Raw genomic sequence first — 16,114 nt, 5'->3', positions numbered from 1 at the left:
TAGGAATGAGAAAATTAAAGTTTTTTAAGGTAATTTGGCCATGATCCTATAAGAGAACTAGAGTTCAAATCCAAATTTCCCCAACTACAAAGCTTGCACTCTTTTTTTAAAGATTTATTTATTTATCTGAGAGAGTGTGTATGGGGGAGAGAGGGAGAGAAGCAGATTCCCCACTGAGCCTCGATCCCAATACAGGGCTCAGTCTCACAACCCTGAGATCATGACCTGAGCTAAAATCAAGAATCAGATACTTAACCAACTGAGCCACCCAGGAGCCCCATGTACTTCTTTGTTTTTGTTTTTTGGGTTTTGGGGTTTTTTTGCCTGTACTCTTCTTATACTATGTGATACTGCTATAATAAATCCTATTGGATTTAGGGAAAGTAAAGGCTAGATTTTCTAGTAGGCAACTTGAGCATTGTTTGTAAATGGCTTTCTGTCCTAAGCTTGTGTGTTACACAAGCCTCCTTCTGAGTGAGTCTTTATCAATAACCAAGTGTAGGTACTGGTTCACTATTGACTGATTTTTCTCTGTCTCACTTTGGCTTAGCTTCAGATGATGAATTTGAGAATCTTAGAATTAAAGGTCCTAATGCTGTACAGCTGGTGAAGACAACCCCTTTGAAGCCCTCGCCTCTGCCTGTCATTCCTGATACTATCAAGGAAGTGATCTATGATATGCTGAATGCCCTGGCTGCATACCATGCTCCAGAGGAAGGTATGTAGCTACTGTACCTCAGGAGGCTGGGCACTTTCCTGGATCTTTCAACCAACTTAAGTCTTAGCATGTATCCATGTGATGGGAATCAAGATGAATAAGACCTATGATGATGCACTTTTCTGAAAAAAATAATGGTCATCCATTCTGACAGATGGCAAAGGTAGTGGTGAGCCCTAGAGCAAGGTACCTGACCTGGTGGAGGTGAGGACATGTAGGAAAGTTTCTTAGAACAAGTGATTTCTGAAATAAGTCTTGAATGATAAAGATGAGGAGAATGCTGACATATGAGAGACCATCCCATACAGAGGGAAGAATAAACAATGATTAAAGAGGACATAATGGCATCTTGTGACCAGAAAAATAAATACCAAGGAGTCTCTGTTTTCATTCTCAGAAACAAAAACATCTTTATTTCAAAAAAAAAAATGGAATCAGTATTAGAGGGAGTGGTTAGGCTTTCTGACCTTTGAGAGCGCCATCCCAATCCACCTTTATTCTTAACTAAGTGTTGCTTGTAAGTACTGGGAAAATAATGAATTACTTGGAACTTAAGATTTCATTCCAGTCATATCCTTCTGGATTTTTTTAGGACATATTTATTTGATAGGTCCCATAACATTACCAAAAATTGATGAATATAGTCTTTAATAAGTCAAAAAAATCTGAGTCTTTGGTACTTTTCATCCATTCGGCACTCTGATCCATAACCATATAACCCTCACTTCACCTTATATATCCTCCCCCACCCCAAAAAATAATTCAGCTGTATAGTTAGAGCAACTATTTATTGACCTCTGTTGCATTAGGCATAATACTGGGTATGTTCATTTAAGCTTAGTAGTGATAGCTTAGGAAAGTTGAAGTGACCAAGTAAATTGCCTGCAGTCACAAAACCTAGGCAGTGAAAGAATAAGCCTCTCAACCAAGCTCTCTTGGTTATACTACATTTCTCCTCTTAAGTGAAAGCCTAGCAATATCACTATATAACTAGTCATAGTAAGTTGGAGTGAAGTTGATCATGCTGCCAAATAGGGATTAACATTGCACAGTTACAAACAAGTTTTGTTTTTCTAGCAGAGAAATCTGACCCTAAACCTGGAGGTATGACCCAAGAGGTTGGCCAACTCCTACAAGACATGGGTGATGATGTATACCAACAGTATCGGTCACTTACTCGCCAGAGCAGTGACTTTGATACCCAGTCAGGTTTTTCCATTAATGTAAGTAAATTCCAAACTCCTACATCCTTTTGATAACTATGTGTTCTCCATATTCAGGGTTATGCCAGGGAAATATCAAAGTATTAACTTGGATGTACCTGTAAATTATCTGTTGCCTATGAATGAAGATAAATTTAGGGTGTCCTTGGGATCTTTCTCTCTTTGGATTGGAATGTTTCCTTAAAATTCATTTTTCATTCTCATTTTCCCCTGTCCCAGTTCCCCAATATCCCAATCACTGTTTATAATGGCTTCCCACAGATTATAGTACATAGCAGGTAAAGGTGGTTAAAAGATCAGCCAAAAAGAGAACCTGTAGCATTCAGAATATGCTGGGAAGGGTTTCTGTCATTTAGGGATAACTGTCTTTGAAATTAGTAATAGCTCTAGAGTACTCTTCTTCCATAGAGTCAAGTCTTTGCTGCAGATGGTGCCTCCACTGAGACTTCCACATCTGGGACATCCCAAGGAGAAGGTAATGGTTTACTTTCGCCCTCTTTTATCCTGGGCAGGGGTTATGGGAATATAGGCATGATTGTCGTTGCATTTACTTGTCTGAGTGAACTTTTCTCAAGGGTGAGCTCAGTGTTCTGTAAGTAAAGGGTTTCTATATGCTAAAATTAATAGAACTGTGACTTAACCAACCAAGTAATGGTTGCTATGGTAAGACCCTTTAGATCTACTCTTTAAACCACCCTATATATTTCTTTTGTTAGCTTTCATGATGGCTTATAGGACTTTGGTGCCAGTGACACAATTCTAGCTATAAGATTTGTGTGGTGGATTCTTGCCTTCTAGCAGTGTCCCCAGAGTCCATTGGCTGCCTAGCCAACAATTAGAGAAATGTCACGTGGAAGCAATTCTAAGGTTACCTTCCAAGAGCTACTGCTTCTTGGATAGGGAAGATATTTGAGATCTAAGCAAGCAGACATTGTACTTAATATAACTGCTGGAATGGAGGCATGCTGGGATAAGGTATAGTGGGCATATGATATAATAGCATCTCAGTATTCCTGGATGAAACAGGAAAGCATTTATAGAGGAGATAAGCTTTTGAGCTAAGCTAGATAAGTAAATGTGTGCCAAGGAGACATGGGAAGGAGGAGGTAAAAGAGTACATCTGAGATCTTTGGAGAACTATTAGTACAGTATTTCTGGAGCATAAAAGTATGTGTAAAAGGAAGGGAATGACAGAAGATATGTAAACATAGTCTCCCTGCTGTACTGTATCCACATATTATGTTTGAGATCTGTCGTTCTAACTATCTGTCCGTCCACTGCATTATGAAGAGGAGGACATTCAGTTTACCAGTGTCCTAAAGTGGAGCAGAAGTAGTATTCTCTTTGCACATAAGGCTTGATGTGTGCCAATATTTCAGTGAAATTGAACCGGAGTTTGGCTCTTTCTCAACAGCATCAACTCCAGAGGAGTCTCGGGATGGGAAGAAAGATAAAGAAGGGGACCGGGCCTCCGAGGAAGGCAAACAGAAAGGCAAGGGCAGCAAACCTTTAATGCCCACTTCCACTATTCTTCGTCTTCTGGCAGAGTTGGTGAGGTCCTATGTTGGTATTGCTACCCTGATTGCCAACTACAGCTACACTGTGGGCCAGTCTGAGCTGATTAAAGAGGTAATATTTCCTATCTGCATAAGATTTTGTACTGTTGACATTTGGATACAAATGTGTCAGACACTTTGCTAGGAACCTGTGCTTACTAGCCCAGTGTTGCCAGGCAGAGGCCTCTTAAGATATAGATTGAAGAACCTAGGCTTTTTCCCTTGATGTGGTGCTGTCAGGCTCATTACAAGGAGTGTGTTGGTGCCATTTGTTCATTTGTTTTATAGAAAATCACTTGGTTGGCAGTGTGGCAGATAACTGCAGAAGGCAAGATTAGGGGTCAGACCAATTAGGAATCTGATATAGATAGCAATCTAGGGGTATACAGGATCTTGGTGAAGTTGCAGGGAAAAAAATGGGTGAGTTGAAGAGATGTTTTAAAGGTAGAAATGGACAAGAATTTGATTTGGAAGATGAAGACAAAATCAGGGACTCGGAGATGTTTTTTTTACGTTTTTCTTTTTTTTTAAGATTTATTTATTCATGACAGAGAGAGAGAGAGCGCGTGGGGGCGGGGGGCAGAGACACAGGCAGAGGGAGAAGCAGGCTCCATGCCAGGAGCCCGACTTGGGACTCGATCCCGGGACTCCAGGATCACGCCCTGGGCCAAAGGCAGGTGCCAAACCTCCGAGCCACCCAAGGATCCCCTGTTTTATGTTTTTATATTCCTTTTATGTTAGAAGAAGAAATGGTTTGAAGAGAAAAAGGTAGAATTTGAAAGGTATCTGTGGTTCATTTACATAAGGGTATCTAGGGGACAGTAGAATAAGACAAATACACAAGAATATGGGTATTTATCTTCCAGATGTATTCACACCTGTGCAGAGACATCTGATGTGGTATCAGATTGGTGATATAAGATATAAGGAAACCCTAAATGTCTATCAGAGCTATGAGAAAGAATGAAGTCATATTTTATATGTCCTGATATAGATATGGAATTCTCGTGTTTAAGAGACTAGATCATGTTCCCATATACGTCAAAGGGGTGCCCAGGGAGGTTTTTTTCATAAAGTGACCTTGTTTTGGGGGGGTGTCACATTGTAATTTTATGGTTAGTAAGCAGTAAAGGGTTTGAGAGTGGAATGGAGGCAATAATGTTGCAGGCAAAGAAAATTAAAGCAGCTGCCATTTTTAAAGCTATTTTGACTTTAATCTGAGTTTTTAAAATACATACAAAAATACACAATTCCTGAATGATTCATCAGTTTTCTTGGGTGACCATTACCCAAATTAAAACATTACAAATTCCATAAAAGCTTACCCCTTCATTCCTTTGTACATCTCCCCCTCCCCTTTAAGCTTCCATAAAGTCACCATTATCTTGAGTTCTATTGCCATAGATTGGTTTTGCACATCATATAAATGGAATCTTATAGTATGTACTCTTTTGTGTCTGAATTCTTCTGTTTAAGATGTTTGCAAGATTCATTTTTGTGTGTGGTTGTAATTTTATTTGTCGTATGGAGTTTCATTGTATGAATGTAACACAGTCTTATCCATTCTAGTACTGATAGACAGTAGGGTAGTTTCCCATTTATGGGCATTAAAAGTAGTGTTGCTACATACAGTCCATTCTTATACATGTCTTAGTGAATATACACAGTTGACCCTTGAACAATATGGGGGTGTTGGGTGCCGACACCCCCTTCCCCCCATGTATGCAATTGAAAAATCTGCATATAACTTTTGACCCCCCCAAAAGCTTTGCTAGAGCCTACTGTGGACCAGAAGCCTTAGGCAGTTAACGCATTTTGTGTGGTTATATGTATTAGAGAAAAGAAAAAAAAATTAAGATTTTATTTATTCATGAGAGACACAGAGAGAGAAGCAAGCTCCATGCAGGGATCCCGATGTGGGACTTGATCCTGGGACTCCAGGATCACGCCCTGTGCCAAAGGCAGATGCTCAACCACTGAGCCCCTCAGACATCCCAAGAAAACAAAATGTTATTTTAAAAATCATAAGGAAAATAGACCCACACAGTTCAAACCTGGGTTGTTGATAGATCAACTATATAAGTATTTCTGTTAGCTGGTATGTGCCTAGGAGTAGAATTGTTAGTCTCTTCAGCTTTAGCAAATGGCACCAAAAGTTTTCCAGAGTGTTTGTGTCGATTTATATTATCACCAAGCACTGAATATGGGAGTTCAGATTGTTTCACCTTCTTGCCAACACTTGGTATTTTTCTCATTTTTCATTTTAGCTAATCTAGTAGATTTGTAGTGGTATTGCATTGTATCCTTATTGGCCATTTGGATGCTCTTTTATTTTTTTAAAGATTTTATTTATTCATGAGAGACACACAGAGAGAGGCAGAGGCAGAGGGAGAAGCAGGCTCCATGCAGGGAGCCTGACGTGGGACTCAATCCTGGGTCTCCAGGATCACGCCCTGGGCTGAAGGTGGTGCTAAACCGCTGAGCCACGGGGGCTGCCCCGCCCCACTTTTTTTTTTTTTTTGGACTTCAATTTGCCAACATATAGAGTAACACCCAGCGCTAATCCTATCAAGTGCCCCCCTCAGTGTCCTTCACCCAGTCACCCCCACCCCCCGCCCACCTCCCTTTCCACCACCTTTGTTCGTTTCCCAGAGTTAGGAGTCTCTCATGTTCTGTCTCCCTTTCTGATATTTCCCACTTATTTTTTCTCCTTTCCCCTTTATTCCCTTTCACTATTTTTTATATTCCCCAAATGAATGAGACCATATAATGTTTGTCCTTCTCCGATTGACTTATTTCACTCAGCATAATACCCTCCAGGTCCATCCACGTCGAAGCAAATGGTGGGTATTTGTCATTTCTAATGGCTGAGTAATATTCCATCATATACATAGACCACATCTTCTTTATACATTCATCTTTCAGTGCACACTGAGGCTCCTTCCACAGTTTGGCTGTTGTGGACATTGCTGCTATAAACATCGGAGTGCAGGTGTCCCGGCGTTTCACTGCCTCTGTATGTTTGGGCTAAATCCCCAGCAGTGCAATTGCTGGGTCGTAGGGCAGATCTATTTTTAACTCTTTGAGGAACCTCCACACACTTGTCCAGAGTGGCTGCACCAGTTCCCATTCCCACCAACAGTGCAAGAGGGTTCCCCTTTCTCCACATCCTCTCCAACATTTGTTGTTTCCTGCCTTGTTAATTTTCCCCATTCTCACTGGTGTGAGGTGGTATCTCATTGTGGTTTTGATTTGTATTTCCCTGATGGCAAGTGATGCGGAGCATTTTCTCATGTGCTTGTTGGCCATGTCTATGTCTTCCTCTCTGAGATTTCTGTTCATGTCTTTTGCCCATTTCATGATTGGATATTCTGTGAAATTTGTCCCAAGTTTTGTATTTTTGTTTTCTGTTGAATTCTTCACATATTCTGGATATAACTCTTTTGTGGAGTTACATATATTAAATATACATTAGGCATTTATTTCAAAGCTTTTAATCATTATGCCAATTGTAGTTACTTGTGGAATAAGACATTCAATTCCAAACTTATTAATTCCATGACCTTGCGGTACTGGGTACTCCTAGGTGCTTTACAAATGCTATTGATGATCTTTACCTCAGCACTGGAAGGTTGTTGGTATTGCTCCCCTTAAGAAAGAAGTAGAAAGGCTCAGAAAGGTTAGTAGCTTGCTCAAGATCAGCTACAGAGTAGTAGGATTAGAATTGGAACCCAGATCTCTGATTACAAATGTAAGTCTTTTTACTGAATCACACTGCTTTCCCAAATTGCAAGGCTTTTTTTCCAGGTTTTTCCTAATAATTTCATATAACATATTTATACAATTTTATATTTTGTTCAGTACTGGGGAATTTTTATTTCTAATAGTTACATCTTAACCAGCCCACCTTACCTAATTTTCCAGACTCTAGAATTCTTCGGTGCTTTTTATTATTATTATTGAGACAAAATTTCCATAAAATTAAGCTTTTTAAAGTATATAGTTGAGTGGCATTTGGTACATTCAGTGTTGTCCAACCATCATCTCTTTATAGTTAATTCCAAAATCGTTGATGTGTTTTGATACAAAATCTGCTTGAATGACACCTGAACTAAGTTCGTTTCTAATATAAGGAATTACCAGGGCAGAAATCATTGTTAGAAGGAACAAGTCTCACTTAATTTCCTTCCCCTGTTGGGCCTTTTTTGCTATTTTATGTAACTCTACATTAAATATTTTTGCATATTCATATCTGTGACTATGTTGGTTCTTTTTCAACTCCTGCCAATTTTTATCTAGGGTCCTTTGCATATCGTAGGTATTAGTAAATGTTACAATTTTTTTAAAGATTTATTTATTTACTTATTAGAGACACAGGCAGGCAAAAGGAGAAGCAGGCTCCTCGCAGGGATCCTGATGTGGGACGTGATCCCTGAGTCCCGGAATCGAGTCCCACATCAGGCTTCCTACATGGATCCTGCTTCTCCCTCTGCCTACGTCTCTGCCTCTCTCTCTCTCTGTGTCTCTCATGAATAAATAAAATCTTTTAAAAAACAATTTAATTGGATACTGAAGGAATTATAGCACTCAATTATGAATCAAGATTTGAATCCTTGCCAATGGCTAAGTTTTTCGTGCAGGCCATGTTTCTTTGAGCCTCAGATTACCCATTTTTTTGGATGGTGAAAGTCTTGAACTTGTTTTAACTGTTCTATAGGTTTTCTGTGAACAGTTCTATCAAATAGCACACTTAAAAATGTTTTAAGAAATGCCAAGTGACGTGTAAATGAAGATGCAAAACTGTGTAGTGAGAAATGAATGGGATTTAAAAGCATAAAATCTAGATTTGTTACTCAGCTTAGCTTGTACCTTTAACCCTTAGTCTTCTCATCTATGAAGTGGACCTGATAATCACTGACTGGATGACTTCAATGATCAACTTTATGTATACGTACCTTGTTGATGTGCAAACAATATGGCATAATTATGCCTTGCTTAATGACTTTTCAGGACTGCAGTGTGCTAGCTTTTGTTCTGGACCACCTCCTCCCACATACCCAGAATGCAGAAGACAAGGACACACCTGCCCTGGCCCGCCTATTCCTCGCAAGCCTGGCTGCTGCAGGGAGTGGCACAGATGCCCAAGTGGCCCTTGTGAATGAAGTAAAAGCAGCCCTGGGACGGGCACTGGCTATGGCTGAGAGTACAGAGAAACATGCCAGGTAAAATCCATGCCTGACCTAGTGCTAATAACAAGTAGCATTCCCTTACTCTATTCCTTGCCCATGGGATTCCTTGCATTTGAACAAGATTTCTGGTTCGACTGGCACTGTGTCCTCTCAAATCACTCTAGTGCTTCAAAATACCTAGAGTACATTTGGAGGAGTGTACAGCTTAGAGAAAACAAAGGGATATTTTCATTATATTTCTGAGGTCTTGAAGTTGAGCAGGCTATTCAATCTTATTTTTTATATTACATGTAAAGAAACTTAAGAATGCTACTACTCAGGGAGTGAGCTCTCATCTGATTAGATATTATTTCCAAAAGGATACACTGAGGGCACAGTAGGGTTATCTGAGACAAGTTAGTGAAGATGCCAAAGAATAGGCATTATTCATATGATAGAGGTGTCAAACTTCTCTCCCAGGCTTCAGGCAGTGATGTGTATCATCAGTACTATCATGGAGTCCTGCCCCTCCACCTCCAGCTTCTACAGCAGTGCTACAGCCAAGACCCAGCACAATGGCATGAACAACATCATTCGACTCTTTCTAAAGAAGGGACTGGTTAATGATCTGGCAAGAGTGCCTCACAGCCTGGACCTGTCCAGGTAAAATTATTCCTGATTTCCAGCTGTAGGCCTTTGGCCTCTCTTTAGTCATGCTGCTTTTATTTCTTCGTTTGCTTGTATTTTATGTATCCTCGCCAGATGAGGAGTGAGCCCTGATGTGATAGGAAAAGTTTGGATATAGATGGGAACCTGAGTCCTTAGTATTGTGGTTTTTAAGCAAGGCACTTGCGTTTCTTTAGCTCATAGTTTTCTCATTTGCTGCAAACTGAAGAGTTGGACTGTATGAGTAATTTTTACCCCAAGCTTCCCCCACCTTAATTAAAAAATGAGCTCCTATTATTATAAGATGTATATCATGAGAAATACAGATGAATAAAAATCTAGTAGAGACAATATTTCTGCCACCAGATATCACTGTTACCACCGTATCTCTCAATGGTTTTCTTCACACACATATAAAATATATTTTTTACTAAAATATGCTGTTGTATAACCTGGGTTGGGTTAGGGTTTTTTCTTTTTTTCAGTTACTAGTCCTTATCTCCCTGTGTAAGTAAATTTTCATCCTGTATGATACCTAAATCCATACTCAAAAATTTTTGTCTAAACCAGAATCAAATTATAGACCTTGTATTATTACATCTGGTTATGTCCTCTGAATCTCTTATTCTAACTCAGAAGCTTAATTAATTTTTTAATCTTTATTTCTTTTAGTGACACTTATTGAGGTGATCAGGCCTGCTGTTCCTACAAAATGTTTTGCCTTCTAGATTTGGTCCATTGCAGTGTTGTTTAACTTGTTCCTTTACTCCGTTTTCTATTCTAATTAAAGCTAAAGGCTTAATGGAGCAATTTAAAATTATTGGTTAGGATATATCATAAGTGATTTATATCATATTCTATCATGGGGAGACACATCTCTTTGAACTGTCAAAATTCATGATAAAATTGGCTACTAGAGTGATAATCATCATTGTACTGTTACATTTTCCCCCTTCTTACTAGAAAATAGATGTTTTGGTACTGTATAAATGTTTGGTTTCCTATCAGCCATATACCTAATTAATGATCTTAATACTAGCTGATAACCCTTTCCTGTGCTAATTTCTTTGGAGATTATCAATGACAATTTCTAATTTCTGTCATTCCTTCTACATATTATTAGCTGGCGTTTTTGTGTGACAAAACCCCAGTTCAAGAGGGGAGAGTCTGGTTACCCTGAAAAGGCAGGATGAAAACTTTGGGTTTTTTTTCTTAAGTCACCAATTTTTAGGGTAAATAGTTAATTACCACCTCAAATGCAACTTTTATCTGGCATTTTCTATTTTAATCAGTGATTAAATTATTTGGATCACTGCAGTCATTCTTTTTCATTACACCTTTGGCCCATGGGGCCTCTTCAAGTTAACTTCTTCGTCCTTTTGATAGAAGCTCATCAAATTTTTTTAAAGTTTAAAAATGTCTAACTCAGGAGTGTAATGAGCACTGTATGTCTCATCTAGATTAACCAGTGGTTATCATTCCTGTTCTATTTGCTTTACTTCTCCCTTCCTTTTAGGAGCTGAATCATTTGAAGTTCCTTACAAACAACATGATGCTTAACCTCTGAATACTTTAACATGTGCCTCCTAAAAATAAACATTCCTTTACAGTGACTAGAATATCATCATGCCTAAGAAATTTTCCTGTTGTAACATTACTCTATGTATTTCATACTCAAATATCCCCAATTATTCCAAGTATTATACCTTGAGGGAGAATGTTTTGATCCAGGATCTAATGAGCATCACTAATTGCACTTGATTGTCACATGTCTCTTATTTTTTTATGACATAAGACTGTTTCTGAAGAATCTAGAGGGCCAAATGTCTTATAGAATATTCCATAATCTGGACTTGTCTAATTGCTTCCTTATGATTCAGGTTAAACTTTTTGGCATTAATACTACATAGGTGATGTTTGCCCTTCTTGGTGCAGCACATCAGGAGACACATAATGCTAATTTGCCCTGTTATTGTTTGATCACATAGTTAAAGGTTAGCTTTCCCCTTTGTACTTAATAAGTTTTTAATATGGTGATGCTTTTGAGTTCACATGAAGATTATATGAATATCCTATGCCCTGAAGATTTTTAACTCCATAGTTTTAACATTTATTGGTGATCTTTCCTGGATCATTTAACATTGCTATTTGAGAAGTAATGATTTCTGGTTTGTCTCATTCCTATTTATTAACAGGCATTCCTTTTTTTAAGATTTTATTTATTTGAGAGAAAAGGAGCATGGGGAGTGGCAGAGAGGAAGAAGCAGGCTCCTTGCTGAGCCAAGCCACCCAGGTGCCCCAGCAGACATTCTTTTATAGTGAAGATTTCCTTCTGCATGTTTGTATCCTTGTAGCTGCAGATTCTTTTTATATTTAACAGTATAATCCATTACCATCATTATTTTTGATACTCCCAATTATCTCAAATTTGGCCTGTGGTAATGACCCCATTAATTTTTTAAAGCCTCTGGCACAAGATGTCCCAGGCTCACCTTGTACCCTCCATGCCCCATCCATCCCTGCAATCGGTCATTACTCTAATGAGCCTTGGTTCCTTTTAGTGTAGATTTCTGCACTCAGTCCATCTCTGTATCTTCCTTTATCTCAGTCCAAACATGGCCAACACAGTCAATGCTGCTTTGAAGCCTTTGGAAACACTTTCCCGGATTGTGAACCAGCCCAGTAGCCTTTTTGGCAGCAAGAGTGCTTCTAGCAAGAGCAAGTCTGAGCAGGATGCCCAAGGAGCTGCTCAGGACTCCAGTAGCAACCAGCAAGACCCAGGTAGGGAATCAGCCAATGGACTGGAGAGCTGGCTGGGTGGACATAGCTTTTTTATGGGCATGGCATCACAACTGTTCTGGCTTGGTATTGTTTCCCTGGGAACTTGCTGGCCTTCCAGAGATCTGTTATAGTGGAGTGGGAATCTGCCCCACAAAGAATTCCTTAAAATTGCAGCCTTATTTGGCTGTCCTCACACGTAGCCTTGTCTTTTCCTTTGTCACCCATTCATTTATTCTCTGAGAACTTGTAAACTTGCCCAGGGAAGGAACGTTATTGTCTTCATGCTTGCCTCATGGTGCCCTGCACATAGGCACCCTTTGATTATTTTGCTGGTTGGTTGATTGTTTCAGGCGAGCCTGGGGAAGCAGAAGTGCAGGAGGAGGATCATGATGTCACTCAGACAGAGGTGGCAGATGGGGATATCATGGATGGGGAGGCTGAAACCGACTCAGTGGTGATTGCTGGGCAGCCTGAGGTGCTCAGTTCACAAGAGATGCAGGTAGGGAGGCAGATCACCCAGCACACCCCTATTGCGGCGCTGAACCAAACCCCCAAGCTGTGTGGGTGGGTGAGTACTTTAGATCTTTGCCTCAATGCTGTCTGTTTTGCAGAGGAGCACAGATGATATGCTTAGTAGTAGATGCTCAGTAAATGTGTTTGAATTGTATTAAATGAGGGGCGGGGGCAGAGCCAGGATGCCATCCATGTGCTATGAAATGGAATAGAGCCCAACTTAGACATAGGTGAAATGTGGATATAGAAAACTGGCCTGAGCCCTTTGGGTCCAGGGTCTTTGATTTATTTGGCTCTGGTCATTAATGGAAACTCCTTAACATCACTGTTGTACCTATAGCACCTGGTCTCATTGGAGCATGCAAACAGCTATTTTCTAAAGACCCTAAAGAAAGCATTGTAATTTCTGGAGCTAGTAGCAGTGGTAAGAAATGGGGCCTATAAGTCCTAAGCTGCTAGCTCTAAGGAGATCTGCATGTATTCCTGGATAGTATAATGATTAACCTGGTCTGAGATAACTGGGATGAACCCATTTGAAGGACAGTCTGATTGTGGATTGGCAGCACATGGTAGTTTCTGTGCTCTTAGCACCAAATGTGTGGTGTTTACGCAACATTCTCTGTCACATATTATCCTAGAAATATATACTCCCTTGCTGGCTTTTTTTAAGGTTTCCGTGCTAGCACAATGATAGACTTGTGTGCATCCATATATATGTTCTATTTCTCTCCAGGTTGAGAATGAGCTGGAGGACCTGATAGATGAGTTGCTTGAGAGGGATGGCGGATCTGGGAACAGTACAATTATAGGTGAGAGCCCCAGAACTGAGTATAGCCTCTTCCTTTGCCTCAGTCTCTCTTGGGAGGACCCTTTTTCTCATCATCTGCTTGCTCAGCTCTGCCTAAGGGCTCATAGCCAGCCTAGATTGCTGCTTGTCTTGATGTTGACGGTCTTACAGATGAGAAATTCACAAACCATCTACAGACCTATGGCAGGTTTGAAGCGTTGCCTGTGTGGGGGAGGTGAAGGGGGTGGCCATCAGTATAGATCATACATCAGGCACATCAAGATTGTTTATTCATGGAAGCCTAGAGGAGGCTTTAGAGGCTGTAGGGTGAGAAAGCGCTTTCCTTTCAGTTCTTCAGCAAAATCCAGGGGCTTTCCGCCTCTGAGTCTCAGTAGTGTAAAAAGAGTGATCAGTCCCTACGGGTGACCCTTCAACTCAAAGGGAAAATGGCAAAGGTACCCTACTGTCACTTGGCTCCAAGGGTCTATGTGTTACTTGTTTTTATTTTATTGATGAAGGAAATCAAAGGATAAACGGAAGTAGACATATATCCTTAAATTTGACAAGGCTTTTTCACACCCATTATCCTCTGTGGCTTCACAATTAGTGGGATTGGCAGGGCAGATGTGATCATCCCATTTTACAGATGAGGAAACTGAGACTCAGACAGGTAAAGTGACTGGCCAAGCTCACCTAGCTAGTCGACAGCAGAGAACCTAGGTCTTCTCCCTCATCCAAAAAAAAAAAAAAAAAGTGGATATCTGCTGGGTGTACATAGCTACTTTAGGCGCACCCAATCTGGAAAGGGAAGTCCTCTGTTGTTCAGTGAAGGCTCTGCTCTGTAACCTTCAGTGAGCAGAAGTGGAGAGGATGAATCACAAGAGGACGTGCTGATGGATGAAGCTCCTTCCAACCTCAGCCAAGCTTCCACCTTGCAGGCCAACCGAGAAGGTGAGAGTGCCGAGGCCAGAAAGGCCTCCCTTCTTGCCCTGCACGTCTGACAGACACTACACTAGGGTTTTCCTGGAGGCAGCTGCCCACATGTGCAGAATAAGGAAGCATCTGTCTGCATGCGCTGACATACACCATCCACTTTATCCTCAGCCAGTTTTTCAAATAACATGTTACTACTGCTTGCCCAAAAGTTTGTCACTTCTTACTTGGTTCGCTTTCTTCTCACCCACCTGCTATCATCGCTCCAGATTCCCTCTTACCAACAGGATGCAGTCAATAGCAAAGTAGGGCTGGAAAGGCAAGGGGGCACCAGCAGAGTTGGCCAAGTCCTAGATCATGGCTCCTGAAGGACCACCCTATAGCCAGCCTCCACATTCAGCCACCGTGCTCAGCGTGTTGATGCATTGATTGGCACTCTCAGGAAATCAGGGCTGGCTCACTAAGTCTGTACATCACCCCAGATCTGGTTCTTCCTCTCCTAGAGTCAGATATCCCATCGCCTTTCCACTCAATCTGCTGGCCTGCACAGTAGTCTGTTTGCTAGCTACTCAGTATAGTCCTCCAATGTGCTCCCTTTGTTTTAGATTCCATGAATATCCTGGACCCTGAGGATGAGGAGGAGCACACTCAGGAAGAGGACAGCAGTGGCAGTAACGAGGATGAGGATGATAGTCAGGATGAAGAGGAGGAGGAGGAGGAAGATGAGGAAGATGATCAGGTGAGGGGGGACTGTGTTTGGGTTGGTTCAGACAACCTCTTCCATGGGAACACCGAGCTGGAGAAAACCAACAGTCTGGGTTGCTAGCCTCAGCGCCTCCCTCCCTCATGTGCAAATGTGGCCATGACATCAGACTTCAGAAAACCCTTACCTCCAGCAATTCTCCATCTCCTATTTTCCCCTTAAGGAGGATGATGAAGGTGAAGAGGGAGATGAAGACGATGACGACGATGGCTCTGAAATGGAATTGGATGAGGATTACCCTGATATGAACGCTTCTCCCTTGGTCCGATTTGAGCGCTTTGACCGGGAGGATGATCTCATCATTGAGTTTGACAACATGTTCTCCAGCGCTAGTAAGATACAGGGGCTCAGCTGGGTTTTACCTCTTGATTCTTATACCCTTCTCTAGGGTAAGCCAAGCAGTGAACCAGAGCAGCTATCAATCTGATTACAGCACTTCTTTTCCTATGCTGACTTCCTGGGGCAAGGGATATCTGAAACCATCTCTCTCTCTCAATAAATGTATACTTAGAAGAAGGAATTGTGAGAGGCTGCTTTTGTTCTCTCCACCTCAGTAAACAGGCAGCCATTTTAGAGCCTGGACAACTTGCTGATTGATTTGCCTCAAACTTTTTTTTTTTTTAACTGAAACCAAGGCTGACCGCATCAGGCACCCATGTGCATGCTACAGTGACAGGGCAATCAATAATTCTTATGTCTATAACACTGGATCTTGGGAGTTTGGATGAACACCTTTGAGCTTGGCATTGGGGAGTAAATTTGAGCACATTCACTCTGTTCATCAAGGACGCATCTTTTCGGAGGAGAGAGTGAATCTCTTCCCTTCTCCCCCCCATCAACGTCAAAGTTCACTTTTAGCATCTAGTTCTTAATATCAAGCTGTCTTGAGAAGGCAGGTCTTGACTCCAAATCACAAGCATGATATAGCAGAAAATACTGACTGTTCTGGTCTGTTGTCTTGGCCAAGTAGTCTCTTACCTCTTTGAGCCTCAGTTTGTCACCTGTA

General features: G+C 41.0%; 1 protein-coding gene across 8 annotated transcripts in view; it reads left to right on the top strand.

The window, feature by feature from the left end:
• The window catches only part of HUWE1 (HECT, UBA and WWE domain containing E3 ubiquitin protein ligase 1), a 171,059-nt gene that overhangs the window by 131,539 nt on the left and 23,406 nt on the right, over nt 1-16,114 (top strand). For 6 of the 8 annotated variants that reach the window (XM_055337490.1, XM_055337489.1, XM_055337494.1 and 3 more), the window contains 12 exons: nt 551-718; nt 1,796-1,941; nt 2,350-2,416; nt 3,356-3,570; nt 8,508-8,719; nt 9,146-9,328; nt 11,940-12,112; nt 12,463-12,611; nt 13,359-13,434; nt 14,265-14,363; nt 14,951-15,084; nt 15,272-15,440. In XM_055337490.1, the coding sequence (XP_055193465.1) occupies nt 551-718; nt 1,796-1,941; nt 2,350-2,416; nt 3,356-3,570; nt 8,508-8,719; nt 9,146-9,328; nt 11,940-12,112; nt 12,463-12,611; nt 13,359-13,434; nt 14,265-14,363; nt 14,951-15,084; nt 15,272-15,440 (1,791 nt within the window). The remainder of the gene's footprint in view (nt 1-550; nt 719-1,795; nt 1,942-2,349; nt 2,417-3,355; nt 3,571-8,507; nt 8,720-9,145; nt 9,329-11,939; nt 12,113-12,462; nt 12,612-13,358; nt 13,435-14,264; nt 14,364-14,950; nt 15,085-15,271; nt 15,441-16,114) is intronic. The other 2 variants (XM_055337496.1, XM_055337497.1) reach the window with 2 other exon arrangements.

This window comes from Nyctereutes procyonoides, unplaced genomic scaffold (assembly GCF_905146905.1).
Source record: "Nyctereutes procyonoides isolate TBG_1078 unplaced genomic scaffold, NYPRO_anot_genome, whole genome shotgun sequence".
NCBI lineage: Eukaryota > Metazoa > Chordata > Mammalia > Carnivora > Canidae > Nyctereutes > Nyctereutes procyonoides.
This window is presented reverse-complemented; position numbering and strand designations above follow the sequence as displayed.